Genomic DNA, 26,620 nt, shown 5'->3' on the forward strand with positions numbered 1-26,620 from the left:
AGTGACGCATTTTTTTTTTAATCCATCTTCCGAAAGATGCAAATTCCTTCTCTCTCTCTCTCTCTCTCTTTTTCCTCTGAAGATTTCTTCTTGACGCTATTTCTTACTTCCATCAACTTCACATGACTGGGTGGTCAGATTCAAGACGCTTTGTTCTCCGAAATTTGTAATGCGAGAACAAAGGCCGGTAGAAGAACGAACTGCAATTGGAAGTGAACGCAAAATGTCTCTCTTTCTAGTCTTCTAAACTTTACGGTAGTTAAATCCTGTGTTAACATGAGTAGGAGTAACACAAGAAGTTAGATTTTCTGAAAACAAACACATACGAAAAAGAAAAGGGGAGGTTAGACTAGTGTGACCTTGTCCAAACTAGCTAATCTTGCATTCAATTCCTTTCAAAAAGTCACCGTATGCTTTGCCAGGCTTAACTGGACTCTCTTAGTGCATGGTTACCATGAAATTTGTATTTAGCCAAATGAGTTTGATTCGTAGCTATTGTTTAAAATGTCTATTAGCACTGAGCAAATTAATATATATTATTACCACTAGAAACGCTGCATTTACAAGGATGCGAAAGCTACAAATACAAAATTAGTTAGCCTTGTTGATCTCTTGTACCAAGAACAAACTCTAAAACCTTCACCCTCTTGTTCTTATGATAGTGATAGTCCCCCTCCCTTTAGTGTGGATCCTTGTGAGGCTCGCCACTGCCTTCCCAGAAAGTCCTGGCCCATCGGCCGACACACACGGACCGCCGGCGAAATCCCCTACGGGATGGTGCACAGGTCGTGCTGGGCGCATGAGAATCCTTGCGTTGATGTCGTCGAGCGTCACGTCCCCTTCCAGCCCTCCTGGCTTCACCACTGCGAAGGGATACACCACCCCCATTGCCTCCTTCTTCTTCTTACCACGCCAGCTCTCGGTTTCTAGGAGATCACTTACCATGTCAATGAGAAATTCTGTAAGAAATGAGAGAAAGGATGCATGCATGTTCTTGGTTGGAAGTTATGACTACCTTTGGGAGAGAAACTTTTGATTACTCTGAGGGAAGGATGAGGAGAAGCCTTGGTGTCTCTTGACTCCTTCGTAGCTTTCCAACCTGTGTCTGTACGTAAGGGTTCCTCTTGAGAAGAAAGAGAAGAGAGGGGCTCCTGTTGGTGTTGTGATGCAATTGCGTCTTGGGTGCTGGGTCCTGTCATGGGCATGGAGGAACTCGGAGGATCTTCTGTAAACATCAGATAAAGAATTAACTTCCAATAGTTCACGCTTTTGATAATTGATCTAATCATCCTAGCAATTATACAGTAATCACAACTACAATTTAAATATTGAGGTATGTTTACGTGCCAATCATGGTTAAGGCTTTAAGCTATCAGTACAAACTACGACATGGTGTTGGGCCCAAACATACAACAGTTAGAAGCTAGTGCAGGCCACAAGTCGTGGCCTCCCTCACCCCTTCCATGAGTTACTGCACTTTGAACTAAATACCTTGAAAAGATGGTCATGGCGGTAGCATGGTTCACTAGAGGGAAGCCTTGAGATTTACCTAAGACGGTACTGTTATCTTGAAGCATGTAATTCAAATCATCCAAGGGATCTGCATAGCAATTTGAATCCCAAAACCCCTACAAACAAAAAATATCAAGAAAAATAAAAAAGAATGACTACTTCAAAACATTAACAATTCTAGTGATGATTAAAAGCACCATAATTCGGAAAAAAAAGAAGTACTTGAAGAAGATCTTGGAGATCTTTTGTCATCGAGATCGGATCGTCATCAGAATTTGAAGTCATTCGTCTCCGCTTGCACCGATCACTCCACGCAGCCACCGCATCTTGTAAATACCCGGTGGAGGCCTCCGTCGACGACATCGGATCCTCCGTAGCTATCGCCAAAGCACAACGCAAGCTCAAGACCAAGCTAAAACTAAGCAACGAAGGATACTAAGAAAAGAACTACATGGATTTAGGAAGTGTTTGTGTGTACCCAAAGGCATGAATTCATGGTGATCGCCAAGTTCAAAGGTCTGTAGATCCCAATCCAAGGAGGGTTGGAAGGGGAAAAGAAAACAGTCGTCTAAGGCCATCATGTCCCCAGACCGAGCCCAGCCGCTGTCTCTTCCATATGCTGTCTCCATGGAGACGTGTGCTTAAATAGGAGGCTTTTGGAAAAAAAGGTTTGGCCTCTCGGATGATTTAAGAGCACCCAGTCAAAAGAACCCACGAAAAGAAAGGTGGTTGCTTGGTTCTTTCTCGTGATTCGCTGTGCCGAGCCCTTTTATCCCTCTTTTTTCATTCTTGTAGAAAATCCTTTGGAGGGTGGTCTTTCCGTTTTTTCAGATTTTTATTGCAATAAATAAAGTTGTTACATTTTGGGTGGGGGGCTAAATTATTGCTAGCCATAATGTGTTTTATATTCGAAGGACGGTCTCCACATTACAAAACCACAAGGATCAGAGGATCTTGGACCCATAATGAGTTGACATGATAACTTGACCACTAGTTTCATGAGCCTGGTTTGGTAGTAGTCATCTTAGATGCTACAATGCCTCTAATTTTGAACCTATCACTCTTCATAGCCGAATGCTGGTGGTAAACAATGGAATATTATAGTTGCGGCTGTGAAACGAAGGACAATTCCATGATCTCAAAGAGTTATGTAGGTTAACAACAGGGCCGGCTCAACCCTTAGGCGACCGCCCCGGCTTCTACATACATTTATTATAGTGAGTTCTAAGGTGAGCTATCTCTTACCTAAAGAATTTTATTATCTCTCTTCTTATTTATGTATTGAGGCCTCCAAATGCATTTATGTTTGGGCCTTTGAGTTCGTCTTAGGCGTCCAAATGCATTGAGCTACTCCTGGTTAGCAATCTGGTAGGGGAGTAAGGTTTGACATTTCACTGTTATTTGTGTAAAATTTAGCTAAGGAAACCAATAACATCAATTCTAACGTGTCAGAATTATTGATATATATATATATATATATATATATATATATATATATATATATATTCCATCAGAGCCAATAAACCTGTATTTAAGAGTGTCTAACAGCATGTAATGATCATTAAATAGTGCCATGGTGAAAAGGTCGGATCGATATAGAGCTCAAGAGTGTCTAATTTTGACAATATAACAGTTTTTGATTAGGAATTAGTATTTTGTAAACGATAGTAAGTAACATGGCCAACTTTAGTCAAAAATTGCTAGACATGGCTAGCGCTAACATGGCCAACTTTAGTCACGCATCACTAGACATGGCTAATTATGTACCATATATAACTAATGGTCTCATACATGAAAGAGTATAGTCAAACATATTAGCAATAGTAGTAGTAATACTAGTTTAAATATTGTCAGTATGATTTAAAAGAAATATTTGCAAGCTACACTGGTTACTTGGCTTGCCTGGATCTATAAGTCTCATGGGAATGGTTCCTTTACTAAACTTGCATGTTCCTGTGTCCGCTTATGCATAAATCCTGATGATCAAGTTATTTGTTTAATATCATAAGAGTAGCTCCATGCTTGATTGAATCGATAAAATCATTGGGTTTTAGATACTGGTGATTTAGTTTCATTTAAGCCTTTAACCCATTTTCAGCTAGAATTCCTTAATTTTCTTATTTTGACAGAGGGAGAGAGACGACGAAGAAGAAGAAGAGAAGGAGGAGAAACAAAAATCCAAAGCTCCAAGACTTGAGCCAAGCTTAGTCATCTCATGCTTTTCATCATACTTGGCTAATATCAACTTGTTCTCTACCTCAGTCTTGCTCAAGCCTTCTTTATTATTATTTTTTTTAATAAAGATAATCCTTTTCTAGGTTTGGCAAGAATGTTGGAGATTAGTTTGTTACACTTATCAAACGAGAGAGAATAAAAAGTTCAGTAGTGCCATGGGAACAAACAATTCGCTTGCTATATGACAAGAGGGGCTACTAGTGTACCTTGGCAGAAGTTGTTGCCAAACACATTGGTTCATTATGAAATTACCAAATCAACAGTTATGGACCTGATGAACTTTTTTTGAGCATATAACAGGCACCTTGAAGTATATCCTAAAAGATTTATAAATTTAATATATAATTATTTGAACAACAAACTCATTAAGTTGGAGTAGATCCACCTCCTAACGTATTTTAGCATGCCTAAAGTTCCAATATTCTAAAATTATTAAAACTTTTGCAATAGCAGTCACCAACTACTCCTATATGAGATGGTTTGTCACTTATGTCCGTATAAAACCCAACAAACTAAGCCTGGTCTACTTAACCAGTCTAGCAATTTTTGGCCTAAACCAAAAAAAAAAGAAAAGAATTTTATCACGCGTCGCGCACGTGCCTGGAGAGAAGAGACTCTCAGTCGGAGTTTTCGTCCTCCCAAGATCATCAGATGGAATTCGACCCGGAGTCGGATTCCGGTCATCACCGAGTCTATTTAGACCCTCTCAGTCCCTCTTCCACTCCACCGGAAATCCAATCTTGATCGGAGCTTCTTACTGGAGGATTTCTTCCAATCCTTCTGCGACCATCGATCGCCTTCGCATTGTCGCCATGGCCAATCGTCGCCGATTGAGCTACTCTTCCTCTCCTCTTTCCAAGGTCGATATATATCAGTAATTAGCACATGCAATGTAGATGAAAAAAAATAGAGTGGACAAAAGGCAGCTGGGACAAAATAATAAGAGTAATGTGGTGTTTGTAAAAGGAAGAAGAAAATGCAGATGGATTTATCTTTCAGGAGAAAAGTTGTGGCCGGGGTCCATCTCATAAGGGGCATTTAATATATATTAAGTGGAGCCAAAAGGGAGAGAGTCCTGCACAAAGAGTTCCAATTATACGGTACTAAAAAATAAGTTCCCATTATAATAGTATAGACATAAAGAGTCATAAAGTTAAGCATTGAAAATTATAGTTTTATTATGAGTTTTTCTTTCTCACGATGGATTTCAGGAAGACAAAAGTGGTCTCTGCAACTTGCACTTTTGTTATTTGTATTACTAGCGCATGCAAGCTATTTTTGCCACAATGCTAAGGCAATTTCTAGTGAGCTAACTTCTATGTACTTAATGGTGCCTTATGAGCCACATCTTCAATGACAATTTAGTTATAAATTCTATGCTTAAAATGACAAGTTATAATTTATTTATGAATTCTACAACTCGATATTAGAAATGGTGAGATATCTTCCATGATGCTATTTTTAGTGTTACAATTCTTTCAAATGTTGATATTCTTCTCCCCTTGTCAATGAGTTATTAATTATCTTTGGAGAGGTTGATTGCTAATCAATTAATCCTCTATCACCGGTTCTAGAAGTACTTTTAGGACTAAACTTTAGGAGTTGATGATTGTTAGACCTAATATGCATTATTGGTTAGGGTAGACTGAACCATATTTGAGTGGATCTCCACTTAGATCCCGTCAAGTCTAGATCTGACGATAGGTTGCACATCGATGATCCAAGTATTAGATATGATCTAATACATCTACATTATTTACTTACAAAAAATCATGTAATTCAGAGACCTCTAGCTTGTATATCAAGTGGTCAAAAAAATATATACTATTTCATATTATTTTGATTACCTAATTTTTTGATCATTTGATGTATATGCTAGGAATCTCCAAATCACGTGATTATTGGTGTGTAAGCAGTTTAGAAGCAGTAGATCACATCTAATAACTCGAATTATCGATATAGAACATATATAGTCTGATATAAATTTACTTGACCAAATTTAGGTGGAGGTCCATTCTAGTATAGCCAAGTCTACCACTTATTGACCCATCTCCTATTAGTGTATGTTTTTAGGATTAATATTTATTTAACATGATGTTAACGGTCAACTTTTTCTAGAAGTTTGATTAAATTCTTCTTTATAATAGTTATTTATTTATTTATTTTAGTGGTAACAAGGAAAATAAAGCTAAAACATGATGAAAAATATTTCAAAGACATCCACCAACACCAGACAACTAAGGCCTGGAGGTAAACAATTGGTTCTAATAATCTCCCTTTGAGTAGCAGAGGCTTCCTTTGCTAGTGTTGCCCAGATAGACAACCCAAGAGGGGGGGTGAATTGGGTTTTAAAATAATTTTGCAATTAAAACGTTGTGGATGACTAATTAATGCTTTACCAAGATGATTAATTAATTGCTATGTGCTGTGAATGAAATGAGAGTAAAAGAAAGAGACAAACAATCACAAACACAAGGCTTTTATAGTGGTTCGGAGCTAACCCTTGCTCCTACGTCCACTCCCCAAGTCTCACTTGGGAATTCACTATAACCCCTTGGATTACAGCAGGTTGTTTTACAAGCTCACAACCAAACTTGTTGTTTTACGAGCTCACAACGAACTCGGTCGGTTTTTCCTGGCTCACCGACTAGAACCAGCCCGATTGTTTTTCCGGGATCACAATCGAACCCTTACACGTTGGTTTTACACTCGGCTCACCAACCAACCTCTACACCCTTGATTCAATCCCCCGATTGAACCAAGCAAAGACAAGATGGAAATAATGACAACAAACAGAAAAATAGAGCTTCTCAAAAGCAGATAAATAACAATATAAACTAGAGAGAAGTTAAGAGCCCTCAAACACGTTTGAGCTGGAGTAGAGTAGGGCTTCTTGAACTTCGGGTCTCTTCTTGAATGTCTGGTCGACTTGAATGCAGGAGGAGATCTCTTTCAATGTTTGGGAAGAGGTAGTTGGATGGAGTTATGGCGCTCTTCCCTCTTTTCGTTGAAAAACCACTTGCAGAGAATGAATGCTTGATTACTTTGAATGGAATGGTGTGTCTCTGCCTTGCTACAGTCCTCTGTGGCTATTTAAGCCATCCCCCACGGAAACTAGCCGTTAGACACCTTTTTCTGCCCGTTCTGCACACTCTGCACAACCTGACAATATGTCCGTTGGGGGTCGGAGTCGACTCGCGCGATCAGGAGTCGACTCGGCTGTAGCGGGAGTCGACTCATGCTTTTCTGGAGTCGACTTGGCAACTGTTCCGGGTTTGAATTAAAGTAGCCTCTTCGACTGGGAGTCGACTCGTCTTGACCCGGAGTCGACTCGCCAACTTCTGGAGCTGACTTGGCATTTTCGGAGTCGGCTCATCTCATGAAATCCATGGAGCTAATTTTCAACTTGGCCCACTCGAGTCGACTCGACAATCCTGGGAGTCGACTCGGCGCTCAGAGCCCGAACTCCCGATCTTCTGTCTTTTGGCTCGTCCAGTCTTGGAGTCGACTCGAATTTCCCCGGAGTCGACTCGGCTCTCAGTTTCCGAAACATAGCCTTCTGCCTTTTTGGTGTAGCGCTGCGTTGGAGTCGACTCGAGCTGTCTGGAAGTCGACTCGGCTCTCAGAGACAGTAAATCGGTCTTCTGTCTTTTTGGGGTCGCGCTGTCTCGGAGTCGACTCGCGTATTGTGGGAGTCGACTCGAATCTCAGAGTCCGAAAACTCCTCTCTGACTTTTTGCCTTGTGTACCACTGAGAGTCGACTCTCGCTTTCTTTGGAGTCGACCTGTCAACCATCGGAGTCGACTCGCGTTCAACAGGAGTCGACTCGAATCTCAGGGTCGAAAATCGCTCTCTGACTTTTCTGTCTGTAACTCCTTGGAGTCGACTCATACTACTCCGGAGTCGACTCGGTAAACATCGGAGTCGACTCGCGCACTTCAGGAGTCGACTCGCTGACAGGTTTTGAGTTGATGCTTTCTGCTCGTCTGTCTGTTCTCAGTCGGAGTCGACTCGTAATGATCCGGAGTCGACTCGAGCCCGTGCCAGTGATTCTGATACGCTTGGAGTCGACTCGTAATACTCTGGAGTCGACTCGAGTCTCAGACTTTGGTTCAAACTGACTTCTTAACTTATCCAAAATATTATGAACCAAGTCTAGAAACACTTTAGACAAGATTTTCACTGAAACACTCAATTGAATTCATTAGTAAACAAGAGATATACTCAGATGCTTTGAGCTCATCAAAATCAAATAGGGTTATGATCAATCACTCCACAGCTAGAAAAATCAGCGACCTAGTTGGACTTTTCTGAATTTGTGGTTGCACAAGAAGCTTCGATGTTGTTGTTGCTTTGATATTTCGAACTGATAAATATATTAAAGAGCTTTTTCCAATGATCCAAGCAACTGTCATTGCTAAATCCCCTTCCAAGATGATCCGAGCTCCCTTTTAGTTAATCTGGCTATTATCTCGTCCCATTTTCAATCTCTATAGAGATTAATCCAACCCATAGTAAGAGAGCTATTAAGTTTAATATACATTCTTGTACCATTCTTTATCAGTTCAACTTATTTGATTAATAACAAGAAGGTAATCATTGCACATTCACTTGAGACTATGGTAAACATGGGTAGGAGAATTAAAGGTCGATATCTCTTGGTCTAATAGCTCTCTATGAGCACCAGATTTGATCTAATTGGCTCCATGAAAGCCTTGCGTGCCTAGCATCATGAGTACCTCTAACACTATACTAGAACGTCAAAAAAATTTGTGTCCATGACCTCCTTTAAAGAAAGGATAAACACCAACTTAGGCCGCACTCAAGATGTTTTAAAATATAAGTTTAAATCATGCTAGCCTGCATTGGGTCACCATAGTCAATTAGCATTCTATGAAGCTATGGCAATACTATGTAACTAAAAAATAAAGGTATAGTAAGCCGTGAATTCATCTAATTGATTTTGTGGGAGAGGTTAAAATATTTAATGATTCAAAATTGATGGTGGATCATTCAATTCAAAATTTACACCATGGAACATAATGTATGTTAAAAAAACATAAAAACCAAAATTTATGTATTATGACGGTCTCTATTATAATCATCAAACAAGCATGGAAATTTACTAGGATCTAATTATTAAAATGTAGTGAATTTAAATATATCTATATTTTAAGATGTTTAGATTATGACCAATAAAGTTGATTTTCAATTGACATGTCCTATCATGTATTTTAGCATATAATCAAATTGATACCTATCATTTTTGTGATCTATTGATGCATAGGTTAGAGATTTTCAGCATGATTTTAATTTCTAGATATTTTTGTAGTTGTAGATGTTTAACAATATGGATCTTTAATTTGACTAATCCATCATTAAATTTGAAATTTTTAAATATATTTTGAAGATTTAACGAGATATGTATATTAATATATTAGCAAAATGAGACTCATAGAGTATAGGCTACACCATATGGGGTATTCTTTCTTGAAATATCTCTGACCCCTTAAACCTTAGAGAAGATGAGTTTTGAGCTTAAGTCTTCTGCAAAACCATCAAAAAAATTTGCCAACAGGGTAAACTAATTGGCTCCTCAGTTGTATTAATTTTCTAAAACAAGAAAGTAGTTGGTTCTTCTCTTTAATTGGGTAAGGTCGTAGATTCAAAATTTTCTATGGAGGCTAGTGGAGGTAAATCGGAGGAGTCTTCCATGCCCTACAAATTGTAAGATCTTGTGCTAATTAATGCTTAAACATTGACAAAAAAAAACAATATGAATTTTGCATAAAAAATAATCTAATTATCAGCTTTACAAAATAATATTGGACTAGTTTCTATTGCAAAACAATATATATTTAGAGATTCCTGGATAATTTTATCCCTAAATCTAAGTATGAGATAGACGATAGTTTAGACAAATGTTTATTTGATATTAAAACTATATATACGAGATGAGTCGTTCCGTAATTAAATATGTAATAAGCGTTCGATAAATATGTATTACTCATCTAAGTCAGAGGTAAATTATCAGGGGATCCTAAAATATGTATCATTTTCCTAGAAAGGTAATTTATTCTTTTTCTATAGAATGATAATTATGTAATTTTTATACAAAATCAACTACATAGTTTTGACCCTATCATATTTAATAATCCAGACTTTTTTCTACTCTTTTCTTACCTTTTTTGAATATTATTTAAGAAAATAAAATGTTTCTCTTTATTTTATGTGTTTCTTTGTTTCTAAGCAGCAATACTTGCCTATTTGGCCTTTTCCTATATGTTCCAAATTAATTGATGGTCTTCCTTCTCTTCAACAAACCTATATCCGGGTTCCCAACCTTATGGATGGCAATGGGTCGAGTATGGGTCGAATCATCCAATACCTATATCCGCTCTGCAATTAAAAATCCTATACTCATACCCACCCTATACTTGCCTCGGTCGGGTTGGGTAAAGTAGTTGGTATGGGATGGGTCGGGCTGGGTAGACAAGATGGTCGGATCAGATAAGAAACTCATGATGCAAGCATTCTAAAATAGTTATAACTTTGGATTAACTTAAGAGACCCAACAAGGTAAGCTACTCATCATACAAACATTTTAAAAATAATTAGTAAAGAATTCTTCCTCTCCCTAAACACAAGGTCATCCTTATAAATCTACAGCACAAAGTTATACAAATCAAGTATTTTCTTTATATAACAAAAATACATAGAGAATGTGGAAGCAACCTTTTCCCATATCCGCTTTCATAGCAATCCAAAACAGCATGTGAGTCTAACCCAGTATACCTATGCTATCTAAAGGTATACCTAGTATACCTTATTATACTTTAGTGAGTCTAACCCGCTTTCATAGTTTAATTAGTGCACCTTAGTGTAGAATTAATCGAATACGAAACTTGCAAGGTACACTAAGGTTTCCTGTTAAATGTCCTATTAATTCATAGAATATGAAATGCGCTCACATCATATACCTATCTATAGCCTATAATCTTTACATCGGGTTGGGTTCGAGGTAGGGCATACCATTACTGGCTTCTAATTCGATCCCGCTTCAAGTATTTTATCTAAAACTCATACCTATCCCAACATTTAACCAAGTTGGGTAAAACTTTCCCTATTTAGGTTGGGTCGGGTCGAGTATCCGGTGGACCGGCTACAATTGCCACCCCTATGGCCAAACATTTCCGGCTAACTCATCCAGGGCAAGCACCCATTCGAGGGCCCACCACATAATCCAGCCAACTCCAGCACTTCTTCGGCCGTCAATCCTGTGGACCCCGTTGCTGTCTGATAATCCCAGCCATTAAAGTAGACGATTCAGGTCGGCTTTTTAGCAGAGCCCAAAAGCGAAAGCTCTCCCCCAAAGCCCACCCGTCAGATGGCTGGACCATCGGTTTGGTGGTCCCAAATCAAGCACATTACAAGATGGGCTTTAAAAAAATCTTTGGTGGTCCCTAAAGCGTCGTTCTTCCTGCCTTCCTTTCCCCAAATTTCTTTAGCGGTGGGCCCCGCTTCTGAATTGGTCTCCTACAACCCGGCAAAATGACGTGGCAGCATCTCCTTCGCTTTCCACCACTGCTCTTCTGCTAGCCCGGTTATTTCACAACCTGGACCGTCCGATCGTTGATCTTATCTTCGGCACGCAGCGAGAGCCACCGTAATACGGTGCTGTCAAATCTCAAGCGTAGTGCCTCGTGATTCGTGCAAGATGGCACGGATTTCTATAGCGGGAGTTGTAAGGACTAAGCCCGTGCTCCTTTATCCTGTCCCTCCTGTGCTTTGTGTTCCCGGTGGTGGGTCCCGTACCTTTCTCCTGTTTCGGAGACCTAAAATTGGACTCGCTCCGACGGGACCCGATGAAAGTGCTTATTTTCTGTGGGTCCCAAAATGCCAAATAAGGTTTTTGACGCTGAGTGAGGAAACAAAGTGCCACGTGGAATGTCTAGGTGGGTCCCATGTTGGGTGTTACGGGTTCCGGCTTAGGAGTCGACACAATTATCCGGACTGATTTATCCGAAGGATCTAAGCTGACAGCTGCGAGCCTAGGCTTTGTCTCTCGGTCATCGAAACCTCGTTAGCTTTAAGGCCGTACCCTTTCTTTTGGTAGCAAAAGTCGTTGAGCTAGGCCCCTTGGTTACCTTCTTTTTGAACATGTAGAACAAAATTAATCTAAGTTAGATTTGTTACAACGGCACATGGGATCGACGAAGTTCTCAAAATGAAAAGATCATTTCACTCTATCATTGTTGGTTCTTTAGGAAAGCAAATTGCATCAAGGACACATATATGATTCTTCTATTCTTTTCATTATTATTATGATGATGATGGTTATGTCTAGCTTTTAAGATAAATTCATCGAATAATTTGCAGCCAAATGAGTCAAAATTATCAAATAATTGGTGCTAACGGTGTTGTAATAGTGTGGATGCTGATAGGGAGAAAGAAAGGATTTATCATGTTCGAATGCATGCCTCGATATAAACTATCATGTTGGCATGATTTGGGTGCAATTAAGCAGCAGAGGATCCTAAAGATTTCATCGGATAAAGTTTATTAGTTCAATATATGAAATTTTGTCATGAGAAAGAATTAGAAAAGTGATGGTTTGCTAAGCTGATAAAGTTTTTAGTTGTCGTGCCCCCGAACCCGACCTAAGTTTGCAAACTAGAGGTCAAGGCAATCGCCGCATGGTCAGAAAATTCTTTCCACAAGCATGCAAGGCATCTCACCACAATACCACAAAGCAACCAGTAGAATAAATTAAATTTTTAATGTTCAAACTTTAATTTAAATAATTAGAACCAAATTTTAATGCCTCATAGAACTAACAATATACAAAAGATTTTACATCAAACTCTAGTCAAATTCTGATCTAAGATATTAATTTTGTCTCTAGTCACTCTCTCGATCATAACTCCGTGCCATCTTAGTTGTTGTAATCTGTAAAAACAATAATAAATAAAATAATGAGTTAGATAACCCAGTAAACAATAAACATTTTAGCGAATAAATCGATCAATAAAATATTAATAATATGCCGAAATTAAGCATGCAAAATATATCAATTCAAAACCAAATCTGGATACTATCTAGTCATTTCAAATTTCAGATTTCGTTCATAAATCAATTTCTTTTAAAATCATCAAGTTCATCTCGACAGCCATGAAGTATGGCCACATTTATATCTTGTGGCTGGGTTAGAATATGAGCTAATCAAAGTGCCAATATATAATCTCCGTTAGCAGGGTATCGATATGCCAACGTATAACTCCCACTGGCAGGGTATCGATATACCAATGTATAACATCCACTAGCAAGGTATCGATATACCAATGTATAACATCCACTGGTAGGGTATCGATGTACTAATATATAACCTTTATTGGCAGGGTGTCGATATACTAGTGTATGACCCTCACTAGCGGAATATTGATACATAGTCTGGCTGCGAGTCCAAATTCATTTCGGAGCAAAACTCTTTTCCTCAAAGCATATTCAGTATTCCAAACCGTAAGATATATAAAATCATACGACCAATAGGCGACCGGCAGTGACTGCCTGACTGGCGGCCGGCAGCACCAAAATATATCAAAAAAAAAGGTTCCAACCCCTTAAATCATGGAATCGATGTGTCTTGGCGGCTAGAGCTCAGCCATGGCTTCCAGCCATTGTGAGGGATCGGAGAAGATCTCGAAACGAGCACCAACGACGGAAACAACTGGAATCAGAAGAAAAAAGGGGTTCATTTCCAAAAACAGGAGAAGTAGAGCATCCTCCTTTTCACCCAAAAGTCCGACAATTATCGGCCAAAATCAAAGCTCTAAGGAGTCCAGAAGAAAGAGGAGAGGGATAAATCAAGGGTGTCCTTATCTAGTTCCTGGCGACGGTGCGAACAACAATGGACGTTTGGAGAGGAAAAACGAAGAGAATGCCAGTGGTGAGCTCAAGTCGAGGCTAGATCTCTGGTGGGGGTGAGAGAGGAATCATGGAGGGCCTCTAAATATTTCTGGTCGCGATCAAAATTTGACCTAGTCGGATTTCGTTCGGTGATTTTGGGATGGAAGAAGACTCCCATTGGAAATCTTTGTACGTGGCACGCCTGTTTTTTTTTTCTCTTTCTTTTTCTTTGGGCCAAAATGACTGGGCCAGTCAAGTGGACCGGCCAGTCCACTGGATTTTACATCAGTGATTGTATAAGTGATTGCCTACAAGCCTAATCTTATTGGAAAAAAAAGTAAAATGTAAAAGAACAAAAAGAACAAGTTGTAACTTTCTTTGTTGGTGCTTTAGGAAGCAATACATGTGGGTTGTGTTATATGGAAAAGCTATGGTACTAGGATAATGTGAGGCAGGTTTATCTGGGCAATTTTCCGGAAGCAACGTATTGTCCTTACGTGAAATCACGTGCATGGATCTAGTCTAATAAAATGGTAGGAGATGTGCCAAAATAGCACCTACTTCCAAGATAAAATCATTTAATGATGTTATGCTAATACACGTATGATACGGTAAGGAAAGTCTCATGGACGTCGATAATATTTAACAAAAAATGGGCAACCTGCAGCCGAATGATACAAGGCTCATTGACCAAATATATGTCATAAGACAATTCAAAAATGGACAGCTTGAATAGCAATCCTGCTGCTTCATGAACTCTTACACCAAGAAATGATGTATACCTGTGTGTGAGCACTAGCGGAAACACACTATAAAACAAGAAGATTCCACCTTAGAGGACAATACGTTGCCTGTTTCTGAAAAAATGAAGGGCCAAAAGAGACAATAGAAATTGCATATATATTCATTTCCAGGTTTAGTAATGTAAGGTTAGAAGCCAACCGTTTAGACTAACTCGAGAATAGGAACCAAGTCTGATGCCAAAACAGACAAAGTTAAACCTCTCCTTCATGATCAGCAAGGTAATGCCTCTATATGTAACTAACATTTGCTTTAATCTCCTCAACATTGGCATGTTAGGAAAGGAAAGAACAGAGCTAGAAACTTGTAAGGACCTGTGGGGGCGTGTGTTTAGTCCCACATCGGTTATTTACCGAGGAGATTTTGAGTACTTATACAGGATCAAGGAACCCAAATAATACCTTCCAGCTAGCCATTATGAGTGAGGTCTTGAGTTGTTACAAATGGTCTCATAACGGACTTAGCCCATAGCCTATGTGGATTAGAGAATACTGTAGTACATGTTCATAGAGGCTGACCCCAGGCCTATCGTAGTGCTTGTGATTAGATTTGAATGGATTTGAACCTTTAACATGACGAGAACGTTAGGGCTTGAAGGGAGGGAGTATGTGAGAACTCGTGCGGGCGTGTGTTTAGTCTCACATCGGTTATTCACTGAGTAGATCTTGGATACTTATACAGAATTAAGGAACCTAAGTAATACCTTCCAGCTAGCCATTTTGGGCGAGGTCCTAGATTGTATCAAATGGTATCAGAGCAGATCTAGCTTATAACCTATGTGGACTAGAGGACATTGCAACACATATTCATTGAGACTGACCACAAGCCGATCGTGGTGTTTGTGATTAGATTTGAATGGATTTGAACTCTTAGTCTGACTTGGACGTCAGGGCTTAAAAGAAGAAACTATGTGAGGACCCGTGCGGACATATGTTTAGACCCACATCGGTTATTCGCTGGATAGATCTTAGATGCTTATACAGAATCAAGAAACACAAATAATACCTTCCGGCTAGTTATTTTGGGTGAGGTCATCAGTTGTTACAAAACCTCTGCATAAGTTTCTTTAGTTCTAACTCTGAAGTGCCCCACAACTGTAAACCAGGATATCCATATTTCACAGGTAAATGAGCGTTCATTCTATGTAGAATAGCATCCAACCCAAACTTGCCAAGTAAATATATGAATTCAACTTGGTTATATGCTATCACAGATGCTAAAACACCGAAAAGGTCAAGGCATTTGTATGCAGTTTAGATCAGTACTCAAGTGCATGGACTATATTATGTATCATCGTTCACTCAGATTACCAGTAAGCTGAAAAGCTTGCATCACATACCGAATAAATAGAAGGTTAACATTCTGTACTATCATTCAAGCCTTGTAGAGCATGCCAATCTCCATTCTCTGTTGAAGTGGTACTGCCAGAGTAGGAAGTGCAGATCTACAGTTGCTGTGCAGAAACTCATAGAATCCTAGCAAGATCCTATCAAACCGGCTGGTTTCTCTACCAATGTCAAACCTTGTCTTGCCCCGAATGTGCACCACACCAACTGATTTTGCTGCCTCCAGTTGTAAGATCTCCTCCGCAATAGAAACAGGTGACAAACCATCTGAGTTCATCTCAATATGTGCTCGCAAGCTATTAGTAACTTGGGTCACAAGGTCATCTTCCTCAGGGTTAAGGGAGTCAGCATATCCATATTGAACCATGCACCCGTATATCCCATCAGGCCCGAATTTCCTGATGATGATTCTCTCATTTGGAGCGACTTTGGCCACCAACAAGTATCTGAGAGTGGTAAAGATTGTAACTTTATGGAGAGAGCGCATATTCTGTATGTAGTGTCCAAGTATTGGAGTCAATCCATCCTGTATATTGCTGTAAAAGAAGCATAAACCTGGAACTCTTTGGATATCAGACCTTGCCAAGAGCTTGCCAAGGCATTCCAGAGTTATTTTGTTAGTCATTTCATACTCAAGCTTTCTTTGCCTCCCATAATACCACCCAAACATTATAGATGCAAGGATAGTGGAAACTGCAAAAGGAAGCCATCCTCCTTCCACAAACTTAATGAAAACAGCACTCACATATGCCCCTTCTAGAATGGAAAAGGATACAAAGTACAAGCCAGCAAGGATAAGTGGCGTTCTCCAAATGATGATCATGACCAGAGTCAATAGAATTGTTGTTATGAGCATGACAAGTATAACAACGACACCTGCAGCAAAATAGTATGGGTTAATATCGATATGAAAATTAATAGAGAACTTTCCCAATGCAACTTAAGGCCAGTTGGTTGGCACAGATATCATCATTTCATGTGCTGGGGAGTGATTTCAGGATCAAACCAGAAGGTGGCATTCTCAAGTACCATCTTCATCACCCAACCCCCCACCCCCTCTCCCCCATCCCGGTGAAAAAAGAGGGGCAAGAAAAAAATATTAATTATAACATTAATATAAAGTTCAAAATACAACTAAGTAGAAAGAACAAATTATTAGTTAGCCATACCAAAAGCATTTCCAATGCTGTTTCCATCACCGAAACCAAGTATGACAGCAACACAGAGAAACATGAGAATGTAATTGGTTTCCGGAGAGTAGACTTCGCCTTCTTTGTACTGCGAAGTGTGAACCACCTTAACACGTGGAAAATAATCAAGGACTACTGATTGCTTAATAACAGAAAATGTTGCAGATATTAAGGATTGGCTTGCAACAATTGCTGCCAGTGTTGCAATGATAAACATGGGCCAATAGACTGGACCTGGCACGAACTTGTAAAACCCATCACTGTGATCATCAAGGTGTTTGATAAGATATGCTGTTTGCCCAGCATATGTGAGGACTAATGAAGGGTATATGCTGAAAAGGAAGGCTATCTGCACAGAATAAGTGATTGTATAAGAATCTCCAAACTATGCAAGATGATATCCTATTTTATGCTTACTTAAATACCTGAATAGACTTTTTGTTGAAATGACCGAGATCTGCAAACATAGCTTCCGCACCTGAAATATGAGCAGAAAGAAGAGTGACATACAACAAAATATTTCACACACTTGTTCTGTGGAGACAAAATGATTGAAGGTGGAAAACACCTGTAATGCATAGAACAGTGCCTCCAAGCAGTTGCCAGCCCGCCTTTCCTTTCCTCAGAAAGAAAGAGACTATATAATGTGGTGACAAGGTTTTAAATATGCCAGGGTAGTATCGAAGCTGTATACACCTATAATTGGGGTGGTGAAAGTTCAGGCGCCCATGATAGGGGAAAAGAGGAAGCTAACTCGAGAAGTGCCAAACTTTTGCAACAGAAATAAAACAATCAAGACCACAGCAGACAAGGCTTCCACAGCAGCTGCAAGAATAGAATGTTACAGACTGACAAAATGAGAAGGAAGCAGTGTTGACAAAAGAGTGTACTGTATTTGTTCACTAACATACATTTGTGAACAGAAGGGAAAGGTCCTTTCAGTCCATCCATTGCTGATAACACTGGCACAATCAACGATATGTGAAAAAATAAAAATCTGAGGTATTTGGCATTGCCAGCATAAGCATATGCAGCATAACAGAGTGTGCAACAAGTACCTGAAATAGCAGGTGTAAGTATGCCATCTCCGATGAGCATACACATCCCTAGCATTGCAATGAATAGCACAATTCTTCGTGCAGTGATGCTACGCTCAAGGAATTTTCCCAGCCTACTTTGCTTTTCTTTGCTCATTAACTGGTTAGAATGTGAAAGATCTGCCATTGCTCTTTTTGATGGAAGGATGCCGATATTGGTGTGCCTACAGAGTAAAGAATATAGAGCAAAAGTGCCTCCTGCAATTTGTCATTTCAAGCAACTCAGCAACTGTAAGGGAAAGGAATAGTAAGTAGAAAATCCCAACTTACAGGATTAACAAATCATTTTTTAAAATATTTCTGAAAAAATTGCAGTAAACTGATGGTGCTGATATTATAATAAAAATGTAAATCGAAGTATGAACATGTGATGCTAATCCCTTCAAATCATTTAATATTTGCATGGTAAGTGGTAGATCAGAGACACATGGTTTCTAAATAGAAAAAGATTCAATTAGATGGCATGGATAAAAGAACAAAATCTACTATCTGATGAAAACAAAAAGTTCAGGTATTCAACAATGACAAAATCACAAGCTACAATAGTGACTTGGTTACTAGCAAAAGTGGGTCCATCCAACTGAACAAGAGGTCAAAACTGTCAAAATGTCCAGTGCATTTGTTCAGCAGTTTTAGAAGGATACTCACAAGCAGATAAATTATGCAAGAACTTACACATCAATTTCTCCAAGTTCAGAGCGGTGGCACTTTTTTACACTTCAGCCCTATCTAGTTCAGGAATGTTATATCCAGGTTAGGTGGAATAACTGGAATAACATGGGAAAAGATGGCAGCATAAACTGGAATAAATTTATTCTACCATTCTAAAAAAATAGTTTTGTCCAGGTTAAGTGGAATTATTGCGTAAAATGCTTTTCTAAGAATCCTCCTTATCCCTCCACCAATCTTCTGAAGCAAAACTATAGAAGTGGCCATTAGGCAGAATATAGCAAGTATAGGAGTAACTTATTCTGCTTTATTCTGTACTATCCCCGAACTGAATAGGGCATTAGGCATGACGAATCACAACATTCCAAGAAATGTATAAACTTACAATGCATAAAATTCCATGCATCATGAAAAAGGCATCCCTTTTTCATCAACCAGAGATGTCAACAATAGGCACAAAATTTCAGCTGTTAAAGTACAGTCCGCTGCATGTAATGACATTTCAACTCTCATCCATCCCAAGTGCCAGATTAGATCAGGACACTATTACTAAAGTGCCGTGAGTTCTTCTATTTCCTTAAAATAATATGTGACATGAAATACAAGTTTCTCAATTGAAAGAACCATTCACTGGGTAACATAGTGTAGGCTTGGGTTAATGTTCCAAGTCATCACCAACTTAGTTATATCATCTAGTCAAGATACATGATGCGATATCCAATTTGATAACCCTAACGGTTCATTTTGATTCACAATGTCCAAATGCATTAAAAAAAGAAATCTTACTTGAACATTAAATGACAGTTCCTCAATAACATAGGACTTGTCTCAAATTATGGTTGGGAACTATTCCAAATTTCTAACCACATTTATCTTGCTCTACATGAGTCAAAGGATATGTCAAATGCAATGAATGCTCTGGACCATCAGCCTGGATGATCCACCATGTTTACCATGAACAGGGCATAACCAGCTCTTCCCATATGTGTTCTAAAATTATGTATAATAGATAAATGTCTCTAATTTAGGTGCCTTGAAATTAATTATTGAACAAACTTCATAGAAACTTAGGCACCAGCGCTACGTGTTTACTTAACATTGAAATATTCATAACATAAAAAATCAAAATCAACATTTCAACAATCTTTGTTTCTGAGGTAAAATAGAGCCAACTAGAGGTGACCTATAAAGTACTTATAAAACTCCTTTCTTCTATTAGAAAACTACTTTCTTCTAAAAAAGATCAAGAAATTACACCAGGCCCTTGAGCCTCCAAGTTAAAGTCACCTAATCAAATAAGAGTTTCAACAACCAAAATCTCACCAGCCAAATAAAAAGAAATATGCTTAATGGAGAATTCTTGAAGAAATGCTCAGAACTACATTATCTAGTTAGTTAACTGCACACAAATGACCTACGCATGTATTAGTTATGGCGTTCCATAAAAGGACTTTAACATGGAGTTGAGCTATTCTAACACAAACTCTAACACCAGCATACAACCTGAGCAGTTCTTATAACAAAAAAAAATGGAAAAAAAAATTGGTTTTGTGAATAAATTGAGAGCAGCAACCATGGAGCTTCTGTTCCCTATTTACAAGATGGTAGGATTCATATATGTTATGGAATAGGATGAGTTAATCTCTTAGGCAGAATTCATCATGGTGCTGGTTAGGAGCATCCTTGAAGGACTCACCGATATGAGAGCTATATTGAAGCCACAACTATGGAACTTGTGATGATTATTATCCACTCTCATGAAAATGTGGTGCTAGAGCATGGCATAGGCAAGTACAAGCAGGCCTCTTTAACCTTTTATTTTATTTGATTAGCTTCTATCCATCACCCTGCAGCATATATTGCAGTTGCTGTTAACAGCCCTAACCAGCCACTGGGGCAGCTAGTGACCACTGGGCTTGCTGTTACCAGCTGCATATGGTCTAGACAAACTGGCAGCAAGCAAGGGAGCTCACAAGGCTACAAATATGCAACCAAGGGACTGGTGAGAACCGACTCTCCACAATATTCAAGCTCCCAGAAAGCACAAAGGGAAGCAAGATTTTGTTCCTATTCTCTCAATTCTTTTACTCCTTTTCTCACCTATTAATCCAACATCTATTTTCAGCATCAACTTTCTTTTCCTCATATTCAGTCCTTGGGTAAAGAAGTATACTGGCTCAGATTTTCTCCGTGGAAGCCATACCAACTGGAGTAGTCAGATCAAGTGGCTGGTTGTATCTTGGGAGTCATTACCGCACCACCTGCACACAGGGGCAATAGAGCCCCCAGGACAGCAACTTATGCACTTCCACCCAGGCCAGGCTTTTTTCCCCTTCTTTTTTAAGTATTGGCCCACTACCTTATGACTTATCTCCAGCACAATAGATACCATATCTACAATGAAGTCTGATAGGTGCAGCATTATCCCTTCACCATCTACTTCCACATTTGAGAATTATATTAAGAGAACCAAATTGTCCATCAAAAAAATACCAGGAAATTTACTTCCACTGCCATCACTGAATCCTAAGTGCACTGTTGAACCACTTCATGACATGTATTGTCCAACCAAAAGTGTCAAGGAGTTGTGGGATGCTCTTGAGGCAAAAAGTATGGCCGAGAGGGTACCAATTTTGCAAGTTCACTGCCTCCACATCCTCCTAGTATATGACTGTAGTTGAAAAGTTTGCCAATGACCCAATCCATGACTCTCAAGAACCACCAATAAGAGTAGAGGTTATGAAAATAATCTGGAGTGAGGACTGTAAGGTATCTTACCTCACATAGAGTCTCCAACCTTCGTGGTCAAAGTATGCCAAGATCCTTACCCATAGGCAAGTAGAATTAACCTTAACCCAAGCCTCCAACTATCCTAGAGCGAAAAAGCAACATGATTAAAGAGCAGAACAATAAGATGAGGTCTAAGATTAACCTAGTACAAGGACAAGGAAGACCTGACAAACTAGTTGGACCAAAACCACCCAACCCATTAAGACCTAAGTGCAAGAACTTTAAAAAAACCTTCAATGAGAACCAAAATGAAAACCCCCAGCCAAACCAAAAGAACCCTGTGAAACTGGAGAGTGAGAGCAACAAAAGGCTTTACTTCACCCTAAAAGAAACCTAAATTGTGATATCTTCTTCCAAGTTAGGGATTTTGATGCACATAGTTTGGCAGGCAAGAAATTCATGGAGCTGGATCTAAGATATCAGAGATTTACACCTTGTATGGTTTTACCACTTAATTCTTCTATAATCAAGTGTATATTGTGTATTTATGTTAGTCAGATCCATCTCTACACTTAATTTCCCTCTTCATAGCCTTTATGATTTGTCATACCATCAACCACAATCGCAAAACTTTGTTATCAAGTTGATATGATGCATCTGTAGCATAGGGCTTTGGTGGATATACTTTGAAAAAGAAGAAGGAAGAAGAAGAAGGAAAACAAAATTCTCCAACTAAACAGAACTTCCAAATAATCTCCTCAAGAAGGGACAGCCAGCACAAAGCATATCATTCTTTCATCTCGATGTTCCAAGAGTCCTCAAGCCATTCCTAGTATGAACTAAAATAAAGTAAGCAAACATTTTATATAAAATAACCCTCATAATAGTGTGCTAATACAACAACATAAAGAACATCCATATATGACAATTCCACAAAATGCACAATTTAGCAGAAAGTTCTCGTACCATCTATCATTTAAATGCAAAAATATCCACAAGAGGCTTGAAACCTCAATATTGTTGTTTCAACTGGACTTTTTTTAATGCTTCTAAAAAGCTGCTTAACAATAAGCAACAAAAACATGCTTGAAACTCACAAACCAGTGGATAACATGTTATGCAAGAACACAAAGGAGTCGTGAACTATAACCAATAGTACTAAAATGTCTGCCTTTTAACAGTCAACATGATAGCATACATATTTTACGAAGACACTATTCATAATAAGTGTGTCTTTTATATAATCTGTACAAATATAAATGTGTAGATATTCTCCTAGTTAATAAAAACATAGATTATAAGATTTATCGATAAATTCTTGGTAGCTTAAATGGATGTTACTACACAAGTACAACCTAACTAAGGTATAGTCCATCAGCTCTTTGAGTTATTTTATTATCTTACCTGTCTCCTTTGGTTATCCCCTCATACTGATGTTTCAGCCTACAGGGAACCACTTACTGAAGCAAATTGGAAAGATCTTCTTTGCACATATTCAAAGCATCTCTTAAAAGTTCTTAACTTTTACCTGTATTGGTGCCACTAATATTTTCCCTTCCCATTATTATATGTAATAACATAATTTGCCAACACAAACACCTCAACAACTTCTTGATAACCGCACCTAATGTCATGCCAATGTCCTCATCAAATAATGGTAAATGTGGCTGGAAAGAGATGTGATTTTACTCTGAACCTGCCATTAGCATCTTACTGTTCATACTAGTAATGTATATAATTCATTGCATAAGACTCGTGAATTGAACTCTTCACTAAAGAATAGCTCTCCCATATTTCATTACTCCAACCATCAAGAAGGTGCAAAAAACAATTTATATAATTATTTGAGGGTTTCTGTAGGTGGAAGCAGAATGTTTGTGTCCTGTAAATGGGCAGTGATAGTGACCAACATGCTACCAAGTGCTCAGAACATATGGCATTTCTTGACCTTTTCAAAGAAGTCATGGAAATAAGAAAAGGATTGCTGACCCAATTGGCAAACATGGGTCAACAATCTTACAACGACCACATTTGGAGGTTATTGAATTTAAGTTGGGCAAGAACTGTTTTATGGCGAAAGGTCCTATGAGCAGATCCTTTTCAGACCTATGAGCCAGGAGGAAATGCTAAATAAATCATGATAGACTCACTGACAGTAATAAACCTTTGTATTTAGAGATGTATGAGAATCGTGATTATGTGCATTGAATGCCAGAAGATGACTTGTCATGTTTACCAGATGACAAATATTTATTCATGAAAGCTTCATTTCTTAATCTTCAGACCTGAATCTCAAATGTTACTGTGTTTATAATGAGTTAGTATCATTAAAAATTAGATACCACACAGGAATGCATGATTTATTCCAGACAGAGACTCCTTTGAGCCGGATAGGTAATTGGACTACAATCCAAACTAGTTACGTTATTGACAGGACATTATGACATCCCAACACCCAATCTACATATTAGAAGTTCTTACTTTTGAGTCGCTGTAACTTTTAATGAGACCACTTTGGTGCTCAAAGTAGAGTATTGTCGCACTTACTACCAGACCAAATTATTGTGGCAGATTTATCTGAGCCTCCTCCTGAAGTGCTAATCTTATTCAAATTTTAACTCCATGTCTTTTTCTATTGAAGTAGAAAATATTGATAATATCAACTAATAAAGTTGAAATGGTGTTAATTCTCCATTGTAGTAAAAGTTAAGTTTTATCTTCACTACGAAGTTAGCATAAATGTATAATTGAGTCTTCTAGACAACCATTGTTTCAAGCTGCTACTCATTTAACTTTTTACATCCGCAGGTCCCCTCCCTTGCATTAGTATTTTCTTGAAGTTTGTTTCAATTATCACCACAAGCATTATCTTATAAAGATAATATATCATAAATCACAAGGGGTGTCAATGAGCAGCACATACAACTGATTATCAGATGAGGTTAAGATCAGATCTTGGCATTAGGAGCCTGGGCCAAACCATAATGAATTATAGTGAAAAAGTCTATGATGATCCGAAACTATTTATACAGGTATCCTCATCATAGTGTGCTCGATCAAAACAATCTCAAGATTACCATGTAATTTGCATATATGATAGACAACCATAGCACTATCTTGTTTTATTATTATTTGGTCAATAGTTATAATCGCATGAAATAAAATATAGGTTGACTAATCTATGGGAACTGGAGTTTGTGCTGCCAGTAGTTACAATATTTTCCTAGATAACTCGGCGCATCAGTTTCTTCCTTCTCCCTTAGCTGCAAAGTTCAATAAATATTCCATGCTTCCCATCCTCCTCTGTTATGTGATTTACACTATTTCAGCCTTCAGATCTAAACTTCGTATTTCACTTTATTGCTCATGATAACCAAATTCACCTCATATATGGGTGCTCTTCAAGCATTAATTTCCAGCTCCCTTTCACTTTATTACATAAAATATAAAGATGCAAAATGTCTCTATCTCTTATTATAAGAAAAAAAAATCATATAAAGAAATCATTTGTCCTCTTTATGCAAAACAAGCCAAAAATGAGATTCCTACCGAATTTCTCCCTTACAAAAATTGTAATATTTATGCTCTGTAAGAATCATCTTTTCCTTCCACATAGGCCATGTTGCCGTTGCATATTGCACTAAAGTTTCTTGCCCATGATTCAAACAGAGGCAAAAGGTCCAACTATTTAATAAGACCTCTACTCTATAATGCAAACAAAGAATAAACCTCCCTCTACATGACTCCTATACCTACTCAGCTGAGTATTTGTCCCACTCCAGACCACGGAAAAGGTCGACATAAGTTTCCGAATTGCCTGCACTTACAATTCAAGCAAGAAAACAGCAGGAAAACCGAACATGGTGTCCGGGAACCATGTCACACAAAAAGACAAGGGAAGTAAGATCAAAGTAGAAGCAAAACCAAAGCAGTATCTTCCCATTTCAGCAAAGAGAAAGCAAACGCTGCACATACCTTCACCATGGTCATCAGCATTCAGAGCAATGCAAACATACTTAACAACCCCAATCAGAGTAAGAGTCCAAAATATGATGCTGTAGATCCCCAAGTAGTCCTCTTCCGTCGGAGACTCCAAGTTCATCGACGGGTAAACGTAGAGAGGAGAAGTAACGAGGCCACCAAAAACAACTCCAAGCGTCCTGTAAGCAAGAATTATGTCCCTCCATTTGCCACCCTTCTGCCCGGACCCAAGAGATCGAATTACTAAGAACTTATACCAAGAAAAAACTAAAGAAACAGCATAGAACAGAGCGCATCAAGGAATCATCTGAAATATTTAAAATTATTTAGCAAACAGACCTCTCTATCTATCAAAATTGATTACAATTGGAAGGCATTACAAGAAATGGAAATATTCCAACAGAAATATTGACTGAATCTAGAACGCATAACAAACACCACTTTCTTCCATCAACTAAAGACAGAAAATCAAAAAAAAAAAAAAAAAACAAAAAGAATATAGGGATTATAGGAGGTAAAACACAGATTAAAAAAAAAGGCAATAACCACGAAATTCCAAGTATAGACAGCATTAAAATTCTCATCACTCACATCACTCTCCTCTGCATGGCTGAATCCAGAGTGGTGGCCGTTGGCCGTCTGGAGCTCCAAATCCATCGGATTAGAATAACGGGAGGGATAGAAGTCGTCGGGGGCGGGCGAGGAGTCGCCGCGGTCCGCGAGGGGATTTATAAAAGCGTCGGCGCCAATGAGGAGGTGCCGCGCGCCACCACAGAGTCCGGTCCCACGCGGTGGCAGTCCCGGCGAAGGAAACGGAAAACAGAGGAAGCGAGGGAGAATGAAGGGTATTCCTTCCGCCCCGGCACTGGGGAAACAGGGGGAACGGATTTGGTTCTTGGAGTCTGGCTCCGAGTAGGAATTGCTGATACTCCCCGATTTCATAACTGACACGTGTATATTGGTTTCAAATGGGGCCCGCAGGGTTGATGAGACCGTGGGATGGGCATCCGATGACGCGACCACGGCTGATGGCTAAACTGCCCCATCAGCTCAAATAAGCAGGGCCAGCAGGGATCTTCTGGTTGGTTGGGGATTAGAGAGCTACATGAATTACCTTTTTCAAACAATAATAATAATAATAATAATAATAAT

General features: G+C 38.8%; 2 protein-coding genes across 2 annotated transcripts; both read right to left on the minus strand.

Annotated features, from left to right (window-relative positions):
- Positions 1-518: 518 nt before the first annotated feature.
- LOC103706774 lies at positions 519-2,136 on the minus strand. Its single transcript, XM_008790992.2, has 5 exons — positions 1,991-2,136; positions 1,735-1,889; positions 1,550-1,628; positions 1,016-1,225; positions 519-926 (listed from the first exon to the last, which is right to left on the minus strand). Exons 1-5 carry the CDS (start codon positions 2,091-2,093, stop codon positions 640-642), a joined length of 834 nt encoding a protein of 277 aa, XP_008789214.2. The 5' UTR covers positions 2,094-2,136; the 3' UTR covers positions 519-639.
- A 13,475-nt stretch (positions 2,137-15,611) lies between these two features.
- LOC103706773 (probable potassium transporter 17) lies at positions 15,612-25,744 on the minus strand. Its single transcript, XM_026804523.2, is given in 8 exon segments — positions 15,612-16,677; positions 16,971-17,340; positions 17,417-17,469; positions 17,560-17,676; positions 17,679-17,816; positions 17,903-17,953; positions 18,050-18,286; positions 25,463-25,744. Coding segments are annotated over 8 exon segments (1,941 nt in total). The 5' UTR covers positions 25,590-25,744; the 3' UTR covers positions 15,612-15,829.
- Positions 25,745-26,620: the final 876 nt, after the last annotated feature.

This window comes from Phoenix dactylifera, chromosome 11 (genome assembly GCF_009389715.1).
Source record: "Phoenix dactylifera cultivar Barhee BC4 chromosome 11, palm_55x_up_171113_PBpolish2nd_filt_p, whole genome shotgun sequence".
NCBI classification, from domain to species: domain Eukaryota; kingdom Viridiplantae; phylum Streptophyta; class Magnoliopsida; order Arecales; family Arecaceae; genus Phoenix; species Phoenix dactylifera.